The sequence below is a fragment of the Plecotus auritus genome, assembly GCF_963455305.1.
Source record: "Plecotus auritus genome assembly, chromosome: 11".
In the NCBI taxonomy this organism is placed as follows: Eukaryota; Metazoa; Chordata; class Mammalia; order Chiroptera; family Vespertilionidae; genus Plecotus; species Plecotus auritus.
In genome coordinates this window covers 21880382-21904211 of record NC_137777.1, presented here as the reverse complement: position 1 = coordinate 21904211, position 23830 = coordinate 21880382, and the positions used below count along the sequence as shown (strand labels likewise).

At 34.8% G+C, this 23830-nt stretch overlaps 1 protein-coding gene across 2 annotated transcripts in view; it reads left to right on the top strand.

Moving 5' to 3' along the window:
* CSMD3 (CUB and Sushi multiple domains 3) overlaps window positions 1-23830 on the top strand; it is a 931825-nt gene that overhangs the window by 482931 nt on the left and 425064 nt on the right. For both annotated transcript variants that reach the window (XM_080646869.1, XM_080646870.1), the window contains one exon: window positions 2283-2395. In XM_080646869.1, coding sequence (XP_080502995.1) covers window positions 2283-2395 — 113 coding nt within the window. The remainder of the gene's footprint in view (window positions 1-2282; window positions 2396-23830) is intronic.

Genomic DNA, 23830 nt, shown 5'->3' with positions numbered 1-23830 from the left:
CATTAACGAATGGAACCTTATATCTGAAAACTCATCACTTTCCTTTTCCCAGGATCTATTTGAAACAAGAAAGGATAAGGAGATATAGGGGGAACAGAGGGAGTAGAAATAGCAAAGAAAGGAAGAAAATGTTTCTATGAAAGAGAAAGTGCCTTTAATTCTCACATTGCCTCTCCCATTCTTCTCATTCTTTCCTACTGGCTATTCAAATCATTTTTAACTTTCCTCTTAGAATGATATCCACCCAATAAATACCCATAATTAATTTGCTTAAAATGAGGCCCTCCTAAAGCCCTCACAAATCCTGAAAGAAACAGGAAGAGAGGGCCATATCCTCCTGGATGGTCACTTTTCAAATAGGTGGTTCCACAGCTTCCAAGAAAACATTCATGACACAAAAATTGGCAAGAGGCTTATTTAGCTTAAAAGATGTCTGTCCATTTGAAAGAGACAGATATCATTTATAATTTCAAGTTTTCTAAAGAAATTGCTAAACAAAAGGGGGGATTTGTCTTTCCCTTCTAGTGTCAGGAAAATTATTACTTTTAGATTTCTTCTTACCTTTACACCAAAAATGAGCTGTGTACTAGAATCGTGGCCAATAGGAGAACAAGTTAGTCAGGGAACAATTTGACTATATGTTTAGCTGTTCTTTATGAACTGACAAAATTACCATGCTAGAGGTTTATTTTTTTGTGAAATAGATTGTTGGCATATTTGATATAGTGTATCTAATCTATATCATATAGTTTTAAGCTCTCATGCCCATTTCATAGTGGATTTATTTTACTTTCTGTCATGTCTCTACCTTGAATCCTCACTCTTTGCCCATAAACCTGTTTTCCTACAAAGTTCAAAGGACTGGTACTTATTAACTCACCTATTTGCAAATTAAAAGTTCACATCACAAAGTTTAATTGCAAGATGTTTTCAAATGATAGTGTGTTTTTGTGTATGTGTGTGTGTGTTTGTAGATATATACATACAGATACACATATATATTACAAAGGGGACTTATGTGTGTGTTTATTTTAAATTTGCTTGGTGAGTAAAAATTAAATATAATCTAATATTTTATGGTATCTTATAGATCTTTATATCATACTATTAAGTTTTCCTTACTATCATGGATAATTCCATAATTAAATCATGATATTTAACTGGTTTCTTTGTGATAGATTCCCATAAATTCTGGGACATTGGACACTGGGGACGCAGCTGTATTGCTCATGCAGTCCACTGATGATATTTTACAGTTTTGATGGCTGGCATATTCTGCAATGGTCACTTCAAGGATATGTTCCTCCATGCTGCCCTCTCCTGGTCTAATTACAGTATAGCCTCCACCCAAGAGCTTCCTGCTTAGAGCAGGTACCCTTTTCATGATGAAGGGTAACTTTATGTAAAGTCCTCATGTAATTTTCCAGCAATTCTCTGTTTATAGCAACAAAAGAGGTAGACTCTTAGAGTAATTTCTTCTTTTGAAAAGAAAACACTGTATTTTTAATGTGTGATTTAGAATTCCCAATCACTATGGATATTTTACTCAGCAGTAAATCCATTTTTCCCCTCTTTCTATTCTTGATAGCTGTTTCCCCCCAAGACCTCATTTTACTTATTAATGCGGTCTCTTTATATGACCTTTGGCTTTGTTTCAAATATGTGACTGCAACATTATGAATGATAAAGAAACATGAAGTAATTTCCCTTGAGAGGATTATAAAATTGAGCATTACTGAATGGTATTAATGCATAGATTTAGTGATGCCATATAAAATTAGCAATATATTTTTAAATAGAAATATTTGCATTAAGACATACACGAAACAGCTAGCCTAACATTGGTATTGCAAAGGGTTATATTATAGTCCTTGACATTTTATTGTTTTGCACAGTGATTAAATATTTTTATAATATTTTTATAATATTTCAAGTTCTGTGAAACTTGAAAGGTTAAAATGAAGTGCACCCCTGGTGTGTTTATTTTAAGCTTTAAGACTTTTTTAGAAGTATACAATTCTCAGAAGGTCTAAAATTTAGTATGTTGCCTCAGGAATATGAAAGATATAACATAGTTAAACACATAAAATGGTACTTGTTTATAACAAACCTTGATCACTAAATTGTGTTTGTTCTATTACATCACTGCATAGTGTTATAAGTTTATCTGACAGTTGCTTTTTTCTAGCGGAGAATGTATTGAAAACATGTCTTTCTCATAATTTGCCTGTAGAGGGTGTTTTAATAACCCATTTCTCCCTTCTTTGCCCATCTCTTTTTAGTCTTACTGGAAGCTTTGTGCCAGACTTAATAGTGAGCATGAGTAGCCAAATGTGGCTGCACCTTCAAACAGATGAAAGTGTTGGATCTGTTGGATTCAAGGTTAACTACAAAGGTAATGGTGAATTGCTGCTATGGGAAATATGTTATTTTAATACCACCAGAGAATACTTTTAAATTATAGTTTAATTGCATCTACAAAGTAAGTTTCCCAGAACACAAGCAAGAATATATTTTTAAAAATGCTTTTCTTTTAAAGTCACCTACAAATGTTTATTTCACCTTCCTTTACATGATTTTTTTTTAAATTGTGTCTGTTTTGCATACATCATGTCTTCCCTAGTCCGCTATACTATCCCTATGTTTTAATCACTCTGGACTCTTAGCCCTTCCCAAAATAGACAGTATAGTTTTATACATGTCACACAGTTTGCCTGGCTATGTATATATTATATGTATTTAATTATATATTTATATATATTCACATATATAATTTATATATATTTACATATATAATTTTATATATTTATATATTTTTATGTATACTTATGTATATACATAAAAATATATAAGTATATAGTGTATCTAATCTATATCATAGTTTTAAGCTCTCATGCCCATTTCATAATGGATTTATTTTACTTTCTGTCATGTCTCTACCTTGAATCCTCAAGGTATATATATATATATAAAATACACAAATATATATAAAATACACAAATAAAATACACACAAATAATTAAATACTTAAGTACCAAGTAAAGGGCTTAAAAATTGGGAATACTTTAAAAAATTTATTAGTGGTTCTCTTAGATCAAATATATGGCCTTAGTGTTTAGATTATCAACTCCTGTGTAACTGATAGACCACAAATGTGTGAAATTGCTACTGCCCATACCAGTGTTGGTAGTGATATAGATTAATTACATGTATATAACAAAATATTTTGTTCTACTTCCACTTATAAGAGATAGATGCAAGCATTTTGAAATCATGAATATCTTTGACACATGATGAACCTTGATTAAAGTTAGAAACAATGGATATATACACACAACCTATATATTAGAAATGCTAATTTGGAATTCTGACTGAAGAAATATATAAATGTTAAAAAATTCAATTAAAATCGCTGTTTTAAAATATGAAAACATATAAAAGAACCCTTCAGAACATTGTCACTTGAATTTATTATTTCTGTTGTGGTAAAAATTATTATTCTTTAGCTTATCAATTAAACAATGGCTGTACAAAAGTCTCTTACTTGCATAACAATAACTTTTAATCAGAGTTTCCTTTTTCAGCATTGGCTTGCCATGCCTTTGTATCTGGACACAGGGAAATGAATGCATGATGTTGTCAGGGAGACAGGACACAGGCATTCTGTGTTTTTAACTTTTGACTAAATTGGTTCTGTATTAATTTGGATAGTTCATGAAATCTGTATAAATACCAATTTAAAAGTAAAAAGGTTACCCTGATTATAATTTAAAATATATGTTTCTTCCATTTAAAAATCTACATCTGTCCCCAGTGAATAAAACAATGTTACAAAATTTAAAGAATGGTCAGCTCATGTTGAAAATACCTACATGATTTCTCTTTTTCCTCCTCTAAGTGACTGATTGAACCTGGCATCACTATATTCCTCTTGGTTCTAGTATTTTCTTCACCCTATGAAGGAAAACCTACGGTCATTTAAACCTCAGAAACGATATTAATCACTAACAACAGTGCTTCAGCAGAGAGCACAGTTATTAAGCTCAGGGCCAGGTTGGAGCAGCAGAAGAGCATTCTCGGTGTTTACAAAGCTCTTCACTCCACTGCAGTTCAAGAGTTCAAAGCACAAACATTAGTGTTGCTTTGTTTTCTTTCTGCTCAGTTTTCAGCAAGAATAATTCAGAAAATATTTCCTAAGGATCTGCTTATGTGTCAGCTACAGAATGAGTTGTTGAATATAGAAGGAACATCCAAATATGATCCCTCTCAGCAAGATCATAATACAGAGACAGAAAAAAAAGCACCTAAGTATTCATACACAAATATCCACAAAGATAAGGTATTTGAAACTAACCCTGGAGATTCTGAGTGAATAATGCCCTTATTCTCACTCCCTTCAGTCTGTTCTCTTCCTATCTAACCACCACATCGCTAAAGGTGATTTCCCAGCAGCAGAGAGGGAATCATATTACTGTGTTTCCATAACTTTGCATTGTCTCGAGTTAAAAACAACACCTCCATAGATCTTACCTTCTAGCTCCCTTCATCCTGTTTTTGTCTTTTTTCCTACAATCCATTTTTTACCAAATTATCCATAATTCTCTGAACTCGGCAAGTTGTTTTACACCTGTCCTCTGGACATTCAGTAAATTCTACCTGAATCTCTATTCTAATTTTAATTCAACATCACATTACTCATCCTTGAATACGAAGTTCAAATATATTTCCTTCTGTGCAGCTTTCCTTAACTCCACCCATCACAAAATAACACTTATGTGCTTTAAACCTTTTCATATATATCATATTCAACTTTACTTTTCCAATAGCAACTCCCTGTTTTGTCATCACAGGTAATTAGTAATTGTTCAATAAAGCTGGACAAATTATTTCACCTGTATAACATGATGTAACATAGGGTAAAATATGTCTTCAAAAATTTATTTATCATGATTTTTTTTACACTGAAAATCTTAATTTTTCATTCTCCATAATTTTAAAACCTGAGCTCAAAGTTGAACTGGGGTTCATTTTAAGAAGTTTCAAGTTTTGATATGCAGATAGCTTCAGCAACATCGCCTACTAAAAATAATTTTCATAATTATCATGCTCCCTGTTAAGTAGTGTGTTGGTTTTAAATGAAACACTTGCTAAAATAGCTTTCCAGATTTGATCTAAAGATACCTTTTTGGTCACCTGTAGATTTTGCATGATATAGCATTAGATATAGCTCTCTTTAAATTAAACATATATTGTAATATCTATCTATCTGTGTGTGTGTGTGTGTGTGTGTGTGTGTGTGTGTGTGTGTGTGTATAGAGGCCCGGTGCACGAAATTCATGCACGGAGGGTGTGTCCATCAGCTCAGCCTGCACCCTCTCTAATCTGGGACCCCTTGAAGGATGTCCGACTGCCCGTTTAGGCCCGATCCAGCAGGCAGTCGGACATCCCTCTCACAATCCAGGACTGCTGGCTCCCAATTGCTTGCCTGCCTGCCTTCCTGATTGCCCCAACTGCTTCTGCCTGCCAGCCTGATCACCCCCTAACCACTCCCCTGCCAGCATGATTGATGCCTAACTGCTCCCCTGCCAGCCTGTTTGCCCCTACCTGCCCTCCCCTGAAGGCTTGGTCACCTCTAACTGCCCTCCCCTGCAGGCCTGGGTCCCCCCCAACTGCCCTTCCCAGTCACCCCCATCTTCCCTCCTCTGCCGGCCTGGCCACCCCTAACTGCCCTCCCCTGCAGGCTTGATCACCCCAATTGCCCTCCCTTGTAGGTCTGGTCCCTCCCAACTGACCTACCCTGCTGGCCTGATACGCCCACAACTGCCCTCCCTTGCAGATCTGGTCCCTCCCAACTACCCTCCCCTGCTGGCCATCTTGCGGTGGCCATCTTGTGTCCACATGGGGGCAGGATCTTTGACCACATGGGGGCAGCCATCTTGTGTGTTGGAGTGACGGTCAATTTGCATATTATTCTTTTATTATATAGGATAGAGGCCTGGTGCATGGGTGGGGGCTGGCTGGTTTGTCCTGAAGGGTGTCCCAGATCAGGGTGGGGGTTTCCTTGGGGCGTGGGGCGGCCTGGGTGAGGGACCTGTGGTGGTTTGCAGGCTGGCCACACCCCCTGGCAACCCAAGCGGAGGCCCTGGTATCTGGGATTTATTTATGTTCTATAATTGAAACTTTATAGCCTTCAGTGGAGCCAAGCTTCCTGCTTGCTCCATGGCTGCCACTATTTTTATTGGGATTTATTTATCTTCTATAATTGAAACTTTGTGGCCTTAAGCAGAGGCCAAGGCAGGCCAGGGCAGGCGGAAAGCTTGGCTTCCTCCATTGCTGGGGAAACCCAAGCCTCCTGCTCTCTCTGTGGCCGCAGCCATCTTGGTTGGGTTAATTTGCATACTTGCTCCTGATTGGCTGGTGGGCATGGCTTGTGTGTGTAGTGGAGGTATGGTCAATTTGCATATTACTCTTTTATTAGATAGGATAAATAGTACTGAAACAATTGGATAGCTGTATGCCTCCTTCCCCCCAAAAAAATCCCAACAACTCTTACCATATACAGTATACAAAAATTAATTTAAAATGGAGTGTAGACCTAAATATAAGAGCTAAAATTGTAAAACTTTTGGAAGAAAAGCATAGTCATCTTATTTTAAGAAAAGTTTTCCCCCAAAATTTATATGTTGAAACCATAACCCCAATGTGATGGTATTTGGAGATGGGCTTTAGGGAGGGAATTTAGTTTAAAGGAGGGTAAGACTTCATGTTGGGATTAGTGATTTTATAAGAAGAGACCACGGAGAGTCTGTCCCTGCTCTTCAACTACTTGCCCTGAAAACAAGCCCTGTGAGTATACAGAGAAAAGGCAGCTGTCTGTAAACCAGGATACGAGTCCTGGCACCCTGATCTTGGACATCCCAGCCTTCTGAGCTCTGAGAAAGAAGCATTTATGTGTTTTAAACCACCCAGTAAATTGTATTTTATAGTGGTAGCACAATCCAAGTAAGACATTTTAGAAGAAAATAATTGATAAGTTGCACTTTATCAAAATTAAAAAAACACACACATTTGGTCAGCAAAGGACACATTGAAAAATACATAAAATGACAAATTATAGACTGAAAGGAAATTACTTCAAATATATACATAATACAAGACTTATATGCAGAAAATGTAAAGAATTTTAAGATCTCAATAATAGAATAAATCAAATAATCTAAATGAAAATGGATAAAAGAATTGTCCAATCACTTGAAAAATGAAGAGATACAGATGGCCAAAAGGCATATGGAAAAAAATGCTCACCATCATGGTTATTAAGGCAATATAAATGAAACCACAAGGAGATGCCACTATTTGCCCACTAGAAAGAATGGTGAAGAATAAAAAGTATTTACTTGATGAGGAGAAAGCTGAACAACTGGACTTCTCATGCACTGTTGAGAACTATTTGAGAGTTCCTTAAACATGTGCCTACTATAAACATAGACATTTCACTCCGGGATGTTTTTCCAAAAGAAATGAAATTAAATGTCCAAACAATCTCCTAGGGCCAGGAAAACAAAGGAGAAAATAAACAAGGGGAATACATCAAACCAAAAAGCTTCTGCACAGCAAATGAAACGAACAACAAAATGAAAAGGGAACCCACTGTATGGGAGAACATATTCACCAATGATACATCTGACAAGCTGTTAATTTCCAAAACATTTAAAGTTATACAACTCACCACTGGGAAGACAAACAATCCAATTAAAAAATGGGCAAAGGAACAATATGGAGTTTCCCTAAAAAAATTAAAAATTGAACTGCCTTTTGACCTAGCGATCCCACTTCTGGCAATATATCCTAAAAATCCTGAAACAGCAATCAGAAAGAATATATACACCCCTATGTTCAAAGCAGCATTATTTACAGTAACCAAGATCTGGAAACAACCCAAGTACTCAACAATAGATGAGTCGGTAAAAAAGCTGTGGTATATTTGCACAATGAAATACTATGAGGCTGTGAAAAAGAAAGAACTCTTTCTTACTCCTAGGGATAGGATGGATGTACCTAGAAATTATTATGCTAAGTGAACTAAACCAATCATAGAAATACAAATATGTATGATCTCACTTATCTGTGGAATCTAATGAACAAAATAAACTGATAAACAAAATAGGACCAGAGGCATGGAACGGACTGACAGGTCTCACAGGGGAGGAGTGTGGGGAGGACTGGGAGAGATTAACCAAAGAAATTACCCCATGGACATAGACAATAATGTGAACAGGCAAGGTGGGGGTTGTGGACGGGGGCAAAGTGGGGAGAAATGGATATCTGTAATAGTGTCAATAAAGAAAGACTTGTACAAGAATATAATAGCAGGGTGTTTTTTTTAAAATCCCCCAACTGTAAACCATCTGAATCCCCATTCATTTGTGAATATAGAAACAAAATGGAGTATTATATTTACACAATGGAATACTACTCATCAATAAAAAAGAGAAAAGTATTAACATATGCAACAGCATGGATGAAAGCAAAATCACTATGCTTGGTGAAAAAGCCAGACCAAAAAAAAAGAGTACATTCCTGTATGTGTACTAGTATTTATGTAAATGTCCAGAAAATTCTAACTAGACTTTATAGTAACAGAAGCAGATTATTTGTTTTTTGGGCACTGAGGTGTATATAGATATGAATTATCGAGCGAAACTTTTGTCAGTGATAGATAAGTTAATTATCTTGAGTGTGGTGATGTTTTTCACTGGTATACACATATATTAGAATTTGTCAGACTATACTCTTTAAATATAGGCAGATTATTGTTCAACAAGTTTATCTCAAAGAAGCTATAAAAAATTTCTAGGTTAACTTTATCAAGTGATGTTTTAAATGAACATTAAGTTGTGTTATTTTTAATGATATTAATTTGAGAGAATATAAAAGTTTGTGTGCAAAATGTTTTGACAATTTTTGACAATATTTCATTCAAAATGCTTTTTAAGTATAAGATAATATATTCTCAGAATTTATGTTTTAACTGCTAAAGTGGTTATAACTGCAGAGTTCAAGTTTTTCTCCTTTTTTTGGTAGGTGAAAAATCTATGACAAACAAGAGTGTCAATGCTTTAATACACATTATGTTAAGGAAAATTTATATCTAAGCAACAAATGAAGTGCTGACTATTGTTTTTTTTTTTTTTCCTTTTTCCTTTTTCATTAAAATACTCTTAGGCTTATGCAAAGTTAAAACTCATTATAACAAACCACTTACTGCTTAATCCCAGTGGTCAGCCTAAGAAAACCTAACTTTTCCTTGTGAGGAACGGATTCTTATTGAAACTGAAAGCATTCTTCTTTTCCTCTTTTTTTTTTATTCTAGCTGTGTGAGCATTTTTTTTTCATTTTGCTCTATTTATATGATTTTATAAGCTATTTATTAAGCTATTTCTACAGAAGTCATCATTTGTAGAATCCCCAAATTAAGCATTGATATATTTATGATTAGAGTCAGTTAAAAAGAAATTCTTCACCATATTTTTATAGAATGGAGAAATGATGGTATATGGCAAAAGTTAATTGTATGTATACTTCTTGTACTTTTAGATAGTACATTTGTACAGCGATCCTGCATAATCCATCATTGCACCCACAGTACTTACCACAGTTCATATGGATGGTCCAATAAATATATCAAACTTTAACCTTCATGAGAGCTCATTGAGATTAATGTAAAACCAGAATGGCTTTCAGTATTAAATAATTACTATATTATTAACAGTTGATTCTTAAATCTTTAATTTTAAAAATATGCCTTAAGAAATAAAATAAATAGTAAACATAAAAGATTTTTAAAGATTTTGTTTGAGATTTATAAGGACCCTAAATCTTTCCATATATTTCTTAGTTTTCTAGTGCTATAAAATCAAATTAGTGAAGTAAAATTATTTATGGCATAGTTGTTTCATTGTTTTTATATTTATTTTACAAATATTTACATATCATGTCCCTTAATTCAAATGAATTAAATTTAACGAGATCAGAGTAATCTGTAGAACATACTTAGATAATGTTTTGATCTCTTAAAAAAAGCATCCTGCCCTGACCGGTTTGGCTCAGTGGATAGAGTGTCGGCCTGCGGACTGAAGGGTCCCATGTTCGATTCCAGTCAAAGGCATGTACCTTGGTTTGGAGCACATCCCCAGTGGGGGGTGTGCAGGAGGCAGCTGATCGATGTTTCTCTCTCATCAATGTTTCTAACTCTCTATCCCTCTTCTTTCCTCTCTGTAAAAAATCAATAAAATATATATTTTTTAAAAAGCATCCTGTCAATAACAAAAATAATATTTAATTACATTGAAAATAAAACTGAAGTTTCTAGTTTCTTAGGAACTAAATCATTTGTCATATACTGACATAATGTTAGCATGTTACAGAGATATATTTCAATTTTGATATAATTAAATTGGAGCCTAAATGCATTTATGTAAATAACTATATCCTCTGAGGGAGGGGGGCTTATACATTACTGACTAATTCAATATTTACATAAAGAACAATTTCCTTATCTTTAAAACCAGGAGGTTGAACTAAAATGTGTCTGCATTTCTTCTGAGTTCTAACATTTCCTTATTAGATTTCATAACTTAAATGTTAATAAATTTATTATACTGTCCAATAATATTAAACTCAATATTTGTTCATTGTAGTAAACTGATATACCTTCAATGGGATGTTTATTGTATGAGTTCTAAGATGAATCTGTCTCTCAAAATTTAGTACCAGATTTAGTACCTTATTATCTGATTATGGTCTGTTAATATCTCTCCTCTTCTATTACTTTCCTGTTCTTTGTTGAAATCTTGCAATCTATAAAAAGAAAAAAAGTTACAGTCACATGCATTTTACATGGAATTTTCATGACAAGGTTTCATCCTACTTCTTGGAATAAAGAAGGCTTTTAAGCATGACTCATGAAAACGTTTATATTAGAGTAACATTTATACTTTTTGTTCTTGCTTTTTCTTAGCTAGTAGGATTTTTAAATTTTTTTATTTTTACATTGAATACATCAAGTTTCTTCAGAAAACTACTGCTCCTAAAATATCCAATTTGACTTTGTTTATCTCAATCGACTCTAAGTCCTTTGTTTCTCTGCCCCCCAAAAGAGACTGAGTGGCAGTAGAATATTAAAAGTAATGTTTTGAAATATTCATTGTGTTTCACCTATGTGCCAGGCATTGTAGAGAGAATAGGGTACATAGCAAAAAATAGGAGACTTACTCCAGCTTTCTGTCTAGTGGGACAAAGACTGACACTTAACAAATAATTGTAAATGTGATAAGTACCAAGAATGAAAAACAGAAAGTGCTTTTTGGAGACTGTAACAAAATGGCTAATGCAGGCTTAAAGGAAAGCCGTCCTGAGGAGGTGACCTTGAACTGAGGCTGAGCAGGAGTTACTGAAGCTGGAAGCTGGGTGCATGACGGGCATGTGTTCCTTTTGGGGAGCGTAGAATTCCAGGGTATATGGCAAGAGTGAAGAGAGGAGAAAGAGGGGAGCAGTCCTGGAAGAGGCTGGAGAGATGGGAAGGAACACATCATGCTTTGGTTAGGAGCCAAGCTTAAATCTGTGATGGTGGAAGAAGCCCACTTCCCCATGGAAACAAACGATCACTTCCTCTGCTCCCAGGTAGGCAGCTTTCCCAACTTTCCCCTGAGGACAAAGACTCGTATTTATTAACATAAAGAATCATAGAACATTGGAGCTGGAAGAGACTTTTTAGGCAATTGAATCAAGTATACAATTGAATCTAAATCAAAATAAATGAAAAATTAATCTAATGAAGAAAATAAACTGATGAATAAAATAGAACCAGAGGCATGGAAACATGGAACGAACTGACAAATCTCAGAGGGAAGGGAGGAGGGGGAGCTGGAAGAGATTCACCAAATATGTTGTATGCATATATCCATAGACACAGACAATAGGGTGGTGAAGGCCTGGGGTGGACCAGGAACCAGATGGAGGAGGGAGCAGTGGGGGGATAAAAGAGGAACATCTGTAATACTCTCAGCAATAAAGATTTAAATTTTAAAAAGTACATAAAATAATTTATGTCTTTAAAATAAAATTAAAAAATGGGTGAAATACATGAACAGACACCTCACCAGAGATGAAAAGATATTTAATATAATATGTCATTAGGAAACTGCAAATTAGTATGAGATACCCCTAACACCTATTATAATGGCCCAAATACAAAACATGGACAACACCAAATACTGGTAAGAATGAGGAACTACAGGAACTCTCATTCATTGCTGGTGGGAATGGAAATGGTACAATCATTTTGTAAGACAGCTAGTGGTAGTTTTTTACAAAGCTAAATATATTCTCTTTGTTTAATATATTTTTATTGATTTCAGAGAGGAAGGGAGAGGAAGAGATAGATAGAGACATAGACGATGAGAGAGAATCATTGACCGGCGGCCACACTAGGGATCGAGCCCGAAACCCAGGCATGTGCCCTGACCTGGAATGGAACCTTGACCTCCTGGTTCATAGGTCGACGCTCAACCACTAAGTCATGTCAACGGGGCAAAACTAAATATATTCTTACTGTATGATCCAGCAATCTCACTCTAGTATTTACCCAAATGAATTGAAATCTTATAGCCACACAAATACTGTACATAGTATAGTTACAATAGGTTTATTCATAATTACCGAAACTTAAAGCAACCAATATGTTCTCTAATAGTTGAAGAGATTAATAAACTATGGTACATCAAGATAATGGAATATTATATAGTGCTAAACAGACATAAGCTATCAAACCAGGAAAACACATGGAAGAAACTTAAATGCATATTACTAAGTGAATGAAGATAATCTGAAAAAGCTACATATTATATTTCAACTATATGATATCCTGGGAAAGGCAAAACTATGAAGACAGTAAAAAGATCACTGGTTGCCAGGAGTTAGGAAGAAGGGAGGGATGGGTAGGCAAAGCTTGGAGGATTTTTAAGGCAGTAAGTTTATTCTGTATGATATTGCAGTGATGAAGACATGTCATTATGCAATTTTCAAAGCCCATGGAATGTACAAAAGCAGAGAGAATTCTGATTTAAACTATAGACTTTTGAGGATGATGTGTCAATCAATGTACATCCATCAATTGTAATAAGTGTGCCATTGTGGTATAGGTTGTCAATAGTAAGGGAGGCTGTGTGTGTGTGTGTGTGTGTGTGTAGGAAAGGAGCATATAGGGACCCTCTGTACTTTCTGGTCAATTTTACTGTCAATATAAAACTTTTCTAAAAATAAGTATATAAATTAAAAAATTAAAAAAATAAAACTCAATAGTACTCATAAAGGTGTTTAGAATATTTGTAAAATGATAGTATTTTATATTAATGGAAGTATTTGAAAGCTTTAAGTTACTGTTCACAGTGATCTATTAATATAGTTTTCTGATTTAGTCCACTACTCAATTTCCATAGCTTATTTCCAGGCTAGAAAAAAAAGAAAAAGAAAAGCAACAACTTTCTGAGGGCATCACTAAGTGGCACCTTCTGGTCAGTACCCTCAACTGTCATTCATATTGATTGTAGATTATACAGCATTTCAGACTACATTAAGTTTATAGCAGATGAATAACTTTGATTCAAATTGACCTCAAAAATCCACTCAAAATAATAATAATATTATTCTCTGCTTGATATATCCCTGATAGCAATACGATAGAAATGTTCTATCTTTCTATTTTAATTCAATTGTGAAGCTTAAGTATGGTGGTCACCAAGTTAGGGCATTTTCCAAGCAACTCCTAAATCAGTGGTCGGCAAACTCATTAGTCAACAGAGCGGCAAAGCCGTGGTTTGCCGACCACTGTTCTAAATAACTTTGAAGAACAGTAAACACTTGGATTAAATGCTCTTTTTATAAATATCTTGGTTTACACTTTTTGAAATAATTATGTTGTCTATATATGCTGCCAATTTGTATGGTTCATAAACATCATTAACAGCTAATATTTATTAAGCACCCATCTGTATATGAAACTGTTAGATACATTAAAGGGACATCCTAAACAGGATGAAATGACTCAGATAAAAATTAAAGTATAAAAGAACACATACAGTGTAAAATAGAGTATAAAATAGAAAATTATATTGACAGCCATTATCTATTTATATTAGGTATAATTATTTTCTGTTTGTGGTTTGTGTGCTGTGAAATTCTGTAGGAAGAGAAAGCTCATCTTGCTTCAACTTCAGCAAAGAATCTGACAAAGCCTGGCAAAGTTTTCTGAATTTTTACACATATTTAAAAAGATGTGTGTGATCACGATATTTGCAATGTCTTTTATTTTGTGGCACAGCATATTCAAGTTTTGGTCAGAAAAGATGCATAACCATCTGAAAATCCAATACTTTGAGGTTAAAAGAAATGAAAGTGGATAAGTAAAATACTAATAAATGTGCAAAGGCTGTTTACATGCTAAACCATCAGATTCGATCCAAAGCCATAGGTAAGTTTAGGGTCCTTTTACAAAATAAGTTGGAAGATCAATAAAAATGTAAGATGACTTGAATTAAATTATAATCTTATCAGTTTAAACACTAGTGAATCAATAAAATTCTTACACCAAAAAATACACCAAAAAAGGTGTATTTTTCAAACAGTCAAGATGTAGAATTGAAAGACCAAGGCTTCTAAGGGAAATGTAATGAAACAATATAATATTCATTGCTTTAGGACTGAGGCATAATTTTTAAAATTCGTTTAAATGTTCATTAACATTCAGAAATATGTAATAGGGTTTTTGGTCAAGCTCAGACTACTTTAAATCTGTTGTGCACAATGTGTTTTAAGCCAATCTTTCCATCACTTTTAGATCTGAAAATAGGAGAGCAAGTTCCAACCAAATGGAAAATTTCAAGACACTGTACAAAATAAGCCTTCAACAATGAGATATGGAAAGCTAGGGGATAAGATTTGGCCACAAGTATACCAAAAGTAAAAATGAATGAATGAATGAATGAATGAATGAATAAATAAATAAATAAATAAATAAATAAATAAAGTCTTTCTGAGTAGTTCAAATTCGCACCACCTAAATCTTAGCCAACTTTAAAATTTTTATTTATAAGCCGATGGTTTATTTTTCTAAGAAAAATAATTGTGGTTTTTTTTGTTGGAAATTTGTGAAGATAATAAAAAAATTAGAAATATGAATTTTTATAAAGGAGAAAAATGCAATAATCATAAAAAATAATCACATTGAAGTAGAACCGTATTTTGTGGTATCTAGTGCACTTCCTTTGTCAGTGTAAATTAGCAGGACATGTTCATTGTGTTTACACAATTTGTGCTGCTGTTAGAGCTCCCATAGTTTTTTTAAACAATTTTTATTTTTAGTTTTTAATTACAGTTGACATACAATATTATATTAGTTTCAAGTATACAACTAAGTGATTAAACATTTATATAATGTATGAAATGATCACCCTGATGAATGTAGTATAAGTGAGGAGCCAATTTAAAAATGGAAATTGGGTTCTATTACTCTCTAAAGGTAACAGGCCTCTGAAAAATCTCTCCCCATCTGTGCTTAGAACTGTCAGGAAAGGAACAGTAACTAACATTGTTTGCATACCTATTTTACACCGGACATCACGTTAGAAGTTGTAAATATGCTCTCATTTAATCTTCCTATGTTCAATTTGTTTGTCAAGTGCTGAATTTAAATAACCATGTGACATTGAGACCCACTAAATTGCAAATGATATGTACATGTATTTTGCTTGCTTCCAACTAGTCTATAGTGAAAAAGTCTATGTGAATATTTAAATGTATTAATTTATTCAAAAATATTTAAAGAAGATTTAACTGTAAAAGAACAATGGTTCCAATTTAGTTCATAAAAAAACTATAAATTATTCTTAAAGATGTAAGTTAAAAGTAAGAAATTCAAAATGATGAATGCTTAGTGCAGTGGTATTTTAAATTATACTTCATATTCACACAAATAACATTTATTAAATACCTCTAGTTTATGTGCCTACCCTGCTAGTTTATGTGCCTACCCTGTGAGGTGATGTGGACATGAGCTCTTCTTTTAAGGCAATCTCTGCCTTGTCACACAAGAAGTAGACAAAGACACAAATAAGATTGCATTGTTATGAGTGCAATAATAGAAGCTTGTACTAATTGCAATAATAGCACAGGAGAAAGAGTAATTAACTTGCCAGGGGACAAAGGATCAGGGCAGGCTTCAGATAGGAGTGATGTCAGGTCAGCAGTGGTGGAGTAGTAAGGGGTCAACATCCTAGACAGAATAAATAACATGGGCAAAGGTATAAAATCATGACTCAAGGGGCTCAACTAAAAGTAATTATTATTCTTAAGCATAGTGGTAAGAAGGAAGGAGCACTGGCAGATGAGACCAGAAATGTGGCTTTAGAAATTACGGAGTCTAGGGAGGGATTTAAGCAGCTCATAGTAACTTGTGCCTATGTTTGGATAATATTGTTTTGGAATTTGTGTAGAAGGGGAATCAAAGAGAAAAAGTGGATTAAGATGCTATTTTAATCATACATAAAAGAGATAAGCCAAATCCAAGATAATGGCAGTTGAGGTTATAAGAAGACAATAGAAACTGGAGACACAATTGGCAATTGCTAGAATCCCAACAGATGTTGTTAGAATTGTGTTGAGTAAAGTAGAGGGGATAAACAAAGATTACACTCAGCTCTTCTGCTCGAGTGCCTGGAGGAACAGCTGTTACATTAAGGAAATATGTTGAGAAGGAAGATCAGATGTTAAAGTAAGGACATAAAAAGATTTAGGCGCATTGCATATGTGAGACATCAAATTGAATTGGCTGTCAATATGCAACTGGAATTCAAGAAAGAGATCGTGATTCTTTGTTTGGGAACCTGGTTGTATAGTATAGGGGACTCCCATGGGAAGGTTTGAGAAACAAGTAGTTACTACCAGCTAAGATGCAGTGATTATAACACATGTCAGTATGTTGTAGAATAAATTCCACAATTCAGAGATATATTACACATCTGAAATAGAAATCTTATGAGATGTGATGGTAATTAGGTAGATGGAAACTCAAGTGTCCCTGAGAAAATTGTTAGACATTGGATCACCGGCATAGATGGCATAGATGTGAGCAGGAATAGATATGGTATCAGATATCAGTAGTAAATGTGTGAAGATGGCTTAAATGCAGATAAATTTATAGGTATGGGGAGCAGGGAGGAATCGAGAAAGTGTGGGATTTCATACTGTATGGCTTCAATTTCCTATCAATTATAAAACACAGAGTGCTCAGAACATTTACATAAGAGGACAAGGGGGTGAGGAGGGTTATCAAGATGGATGGAATTGCTCTAGCCTCACAATACCTTAGGTTGAAAGGCAGCAAGAAAGCCTGTCTTACTTTCCTGAAAGCTCTAAGTAAGACAGGAGCTTTTTTGTTTTGGTAGAAAATGTAAAGATAAATCATTTTTTAATGTATGACCTCACCCTTATTTTAATCCTAGTTCTAAAATTAAAATGAATTTCTTACAATCAGTTCTCGGCCAAAATTTTCTCACTGGTGTCTTGATTAGACAAAGCTCCTTCCTAGTACATTCCTTAGAAGCACACACGTAACAATATCCCACTAGTTCTTCATGTTCAAGACTATTTTTCTATAGCTTTTTACTCAAAGGACAGCTTAGTTGGGCATTATATCCTGTGAATGCATTCTGTCCCCTTAAGTTTCTTGACAATACCTCTTCCCTGTTGCTTTACTTTGCATGTTGTTTTGGAAAAGGCTGATGAGTCTAATTCTCATGCCTTTTCGAGTTATTTCAACTTATTACCTAGAGTCTCTGAAGGTTTTTGTTTTTTTTCTTCTTCTTCTTGTTCTTTATAAAATTAATTAAAATTTGCCTCACCTTTCTTTGGCATCCGGTAGGTCCTTTCAAGTCTAGACTTGCAACTTCTTTTATCTTTGGAAATTTTCTTAGGTTATATAAATGTAAATACAGGTTCTGTTTTACTGTTTTGATTTTCTTTTTCAGGGATACTAAATTAGCTTATGTTGTTTTTCTATCTTCCATTTCAAGTATTTCATCTCTGATCCATTTTAGATTTTCATCTCATTGTCATTATCCTGGGCTTTTCTTTTCTTTTTCTTTTTTTAAAATATATTTTATTGATTTTTTTACAGAGAGGAAGGGAGAAGGATAGAGAGTTAGAAACATCGATGAGAGAGAAACATCGATCAGCTGCCTCCTGCACACTCCCACTGGGAATGTGCCCGCAACCGAGGTACATGCCCTTGACCGGAATCGAACCTGGGACCCTTCAGTGCGCAGGCCAATGCTCTATCCACTGAGCCAAACTGGTCAGGGCCCTGGGCTCTTCTTTTTCCTGCTTTTATTTGATGTCATTTATAAAATTTTCATTTGGATTTTTCTCCTTTGGCTGCCTGTTGGTTTATGTTCTCTTTTACTATAGTTTTATATATTATTTATTTCTATTTCTTTCCTGTGTTAAATTAACTTTTGTTTCAATATAACCTATCTTATGTCAATTTATCCATCTACTATTCTTCTGTTTCAAGGAGATTTTTAATCTCCCTAGTTGCTTGTTTGAGTATATTTAATTTAGTTTGGGAGTTGTATTATAATTTTATTAAACTCCATGGCTGCTTTCTGGTTATTTTACCATCAGGAATGTGTTGATTCCCATTTCTGATTTCTCACAATAGTTTTGCATAGATACGGTTGGCTTTCTCCTATTGATTATGCTGTCTTCTGTTCTCTTTGCAGTTTTGTTGTTTTTGTTTTTAATGGAATGTGTTGGTCAGGGTAAGAGATGGTCTGGCAAGTTTTGTTTCTCTTTTGTCTCTTTGGGATTCTTTCAAAATTTTTTTCTGATGTTTTTTTTGTTAATGTTGTCTTGTGGAATTTGTAATTTTCATTATTTTATTTTGCTGTCTCATTTCAGTGAGTACTATTCTTTCAATATATATGTATATCTGCTTTCTGAGACTGCTACTTTTAATTCAATAGACTTTAAATTCCCTCTGTTTAGCCAAAGCTGTGAACTACTGAGTATCAGTAATGTGTTTAGTATTTTGGCACTTAATATTTTACTTTTTAACTTTTCTTTTTATGGGGATGATTCTTTCTGTGCTTTGTTTATGTCCTTTGTGCCTTTTACTCTATTTTTCACAGACCCTCTTTTTTTTCTTCTATTTTCCCCCACAGATCTCTTCAAATTTCCCATCCTATACTCTATATTTACAGTCATGAAGATGGATTCTGTAGTTTTTTCTTTTCTCTGTTTATAAACAAGTAGTGGTGTAGTATTCCGAAGGCATAAGTCATCCATGGTTTTATTTTCATTCTTGTTTGTTTATTTAGTTTTTAGGGGTATTTTAGGGAAGATTCAGTATCAGGCAGCCATAATTTTTCTCCAGACATAATCATGTAGTCTTGATGTTATAGTTGACACAGGTCTTACAATTCATCAGGTTGAAAACCTTAGTTTACATAAGACAAAAGAGGAGGCCAGAGAAACCAAGTAAATTGGTTGAAGTCAAATTACTATTTCAGGCAGGATATGACTGAATTCCAGGTTTCCTTCCTTTGAGTTCTAGTATTTTCCCAATTACTGTTTATCTTCCAAAAATTAAATGTAAGTCAATAATTTTGGCATCTAATATGATACCTAAAATGATGAGTGATCAAGATCATAATTGAGTAATAAAATAGTGATTGATATTTTGCAACTGACTAGGTGAATATTTTCAGTACATTTTACAATGAGTGAACAAGGCAATACCTAATGAACATGAAGCAGGGTTTACTTGAAGGAGCTGAGTTTTGTGTGTTTTTTGCTTTTTGGTGTGTGTGTGTGTGTGTGTGTGTGTGTGTGTGTGTGTGTGTTTTATATCTGAAATACTTTGAGAATTGAAAGACATATTTATTTATATTTCAATAATATTTGAAATAATTGGAAAACTATAACTGTGTTTCTATGCTAAGAGTTATTATTAATAAGATTGTTTCCTTCACTTCACTATCTTTTTTTTAATACATTTGTATTGATTTTTAGAGAGAGGTAAGGAGAGGGAGAGAGAGTTAGAAATATGGATTATAGAGAAACATCATCAGTTGCTTCCTATGTACCCCCTGCTGTGGATCAAGCCTACAACACAGGCATGTGCCCTGACCAGTAATCAAACCAGTGACTTCCTGGTGCTTGGGTCGAAGTTCAACCATTGTGCCACACTTGCCAGGCTATTTATATTTCATGTACAACTTTTTTTTTGGTAGAAATCTATTTAATTTTGACTTATTGCAGTACTCAGTTATACATAAAAATAATAGACTTAAAATATTATGCATTGATTTATAGGTTATCATTATCACATATTTTCTTTAATTTAGCTGTATGATCATCATCTGTGGAATGTTGAAAAATGCCAATTACATGTAAATAAAACCAAAACTAATTAATTAATTATCTACACTAATAAAAGAGTAACATGCTAATTGACCGTACCTTCATGACGCCCACCAGCCAATCAGGAGTGACTATGCAAATTAACCCAACAAAGATGCACTGAGCAGCCGGGGGCGGGAAACTTGCGTCATTGCCATGGCGACGACACAGGCGTTCCACATCACCTCAGCCACTCTGGGCCTCTGGGCAGCATGGGAAGGTGGAAAGGCAGCTCCAGGCCAGAGCGAAGGTGGTGCCGGCAGCCAGGGGAAGGAAGGCCCATTCTTGCACGAATCTTCGTGCATCGGGCCTCTAGTGTCTAATAAAGATTACAGATATGGAATGTATAATGAAAGTTTACCAATATGATATCCAAATTTTTCCTGATAATTTCATAATATTCATAAGATTTAAAATTTAACACCACTGTTAAAATAAGCAATGAAAAATTTGAATCATGATTACCTTTTAAGCCTCTCTGAAGAGTGGTTTTGATAATAGAATAGAAAAGTGACCTCTGTGGCCTTAGTGTCTGAAAGGCACAATGCTAGGAGCCGAGATCACAGAGACAGTGGCAAAACTAGAAAGTGGTCCTGTTTAGGTCACGTAGGGTTCGAATTACATGCAGAACTGGGAAGTCATTGAAGGATTTTCAGTAGAAGAGTGATCATGTGTTTTTTATTTTCCAAGAATCACTCTGGATGATGTGTTGAGAAAACACAGTAGGAGGGCAAACATTGAAACAGGGGATTATTCAAGAGTCCAGGTGAGAGATCATTGCAAATTGAAATAAGGTGGTAACTATGAGAAGTTAGACTATGAGAAGAGCAGGTTCAGGGATACAAATGAAAAAATTCTGTTGTTCATTTAATAAATTTGGGATGCCAACTGATATTTAAGAATGCATATGGAGTAGGTAGTTGGATACATGAATCAATATCTTAGAGGTAGGGTTGCCACAGATGATCTGTGTCATACACTACTGAGAAATCAAGAAAGGAGAAGACTGAAAATTGACTACTGATGTGGCAGAATGGGTATTTTTTTTTTCATAATGGGTATTCTTGACAAAGCATGATTGGAATGGCTTTTTGAGTGGTTCTAAAAAAGCAACTGTAAAAGGACAATAGCTGGAGGGAAATGTGGGACCAAAGGGGGTTTTGATTGTTTATTTTTAAATGGGAGATATTCAGCAAGTTTTCATGCTGATGTGAATAATCTAGTACTGTGATACTCAAAGTACTGGTCCATCACCCAAGCCTGAGAAAGCCACCAAGAGATAATGAGTTTGTGCCAGAATATATATCAATGCACTGCTTCTTTCACGGATAAAGCCTCAGTATGGAAAAAAAAAGTCAGGGGAAATAAACATTATGATGAATGATATAGTTGATTTATATTCTGGAAAAAAAGTTATTATTTTCAGCAGATCATGGGCAAACATTTGGTGGGTTTTACTTTTAGAAGCACCAAAGTAGTAGAAGGGAGAAAATTGTTGAAGGGATACTATAGAGAGCAGTGACAGGTAGAGAAAATGGTAACAGCTTCCTGATCTTGCTAGCCCTGAGGAACTGCACTTTTTGTTAGTTTTATCAAACTCTGCCCATACCCAGGCTCAGTGTGATATTTGTTGCCTGTCAGGATCCTGACTGATGTATTATCAAACTTTTATTAATGCCTTCTGGGAGTCAAACTCTTCTGCAGATGATAGATAGATAGATAGTAAATCATTAAGTTTTGGTTGAAAGAAAGGGCATAAATAAATAATATGTCAAATTCTTTTTAAAAACACTACATATTCACTTGCGGGTGCACATTAAAATTACCTGGGACAGTTTCATGAGATAGCTTTTCCTGCAGAGAATCCAATTTTATTCATCTAAAGTGGGTCCAGAGATTAGCATTTGTAAATTTCCCTAGGGGAATAATATATAGCCAGGTTTGGGAACTACTTTAATAAAGATGCAGAGATATAAAAGCCTTGCTCAGTTAACTCCAAGAACTAACAGCCTAGCAGAGGGAGAAATCTTTTAAATAAATAGTTTCATTTAATGGACATTAAACAGAAAGGTCATCTATAAGAATAATTTTAATTGATATTGATAACATTATGAGTAGATATATAGTGGATAATCTTATGCAAGTTATTTAGACATCTATATAACGATATTATTTAACAATAATAATCATATTTTTAAGGCAGTTAGTAGGTATTGATATGTGGAATTGGGCAAACTCAGACTCTCCTCGCAGGTCCTTGTTCTACGAAGTTTGAAGAACAAAATTCGCTGACTAAAAGATTTTAACCAAAAATGTGGAAGTTTATGCCCTAGTCAGTTTGGCTCAGTGGATAGAGCACCGGCCTGTGGACTGAAGGGTCCTGGGTTCAATTCCAGTCAAGGGCACATGCCTGGGTTGCAGGCCAGATCCCCAGTGGGAGGGCATGCAGGAGGCAGCCCATCAATGATTCCCTCTCATCCGTTATGTTTCTATCTCTCTTCTTCTCCCTTCCTCTCTAAAATCAATTTTAAAAAATGTGGAAGTTTATTGCAAGCATATACAAACCCCTGGGGAGGGGTCCCCAAATGGAGAAACCCTTCTCTTTCTCTCTAAAATGGGATAAAACCTAGTCCTGTCCCATGAGTCTCTTTGTCTGCAGGTTTATAAATGCTGGAAGCTTCTTTATCTCTTCATGACACTTTCTAATTGGACCCTTCCTTATTTTATGTCCCCCGTTCTTTCCTAATTGGCCAGTTTCCCTGCATGATATCAGTTTTAAAGCTTCAGAGCCCACTCAGTGCTCCCCCTCCTTTTATAAGATAAACATTCTGGTGGCTTGGAGCTGTCTCTCCCCATCACTTATACATTCCTCTCCCATGGACCCTCCTTCCCTAAAACTGCCTCTCCTATCTCTAAAATCCTGTCAGTATGACATGTTAATCTTAAAATAAAAGGCCCAAGTGAGAGGCAATAGCATTTATTTGAGATCCAAAATAATAATATACAGGAAGCACTGATTCAGGCAGAAACCCAAATAGTGTTCCCATTAGGAGGTGAAGGCAAAGGGTGTTTATGAGAAAGGGAAAGGGAACAGTTACATGAAGAGAAGGAAGAGATTTCTATGGAAGCAAATAAGCTAACATAGTGATGCTAATTCTAAAGAATGTTTTTAATATTCAGTCCTGTAGTGATAATGTCTGCTTCCTGTTAGCTTTGCAAGTAATTGTTTGGAAGGCAGTCCTGCTGCAGGCCCCCGTCCAAAGGTAATTTTGTCCCATTTTAACATTCCAAGGTTTTGAGGAATAAGACTTGC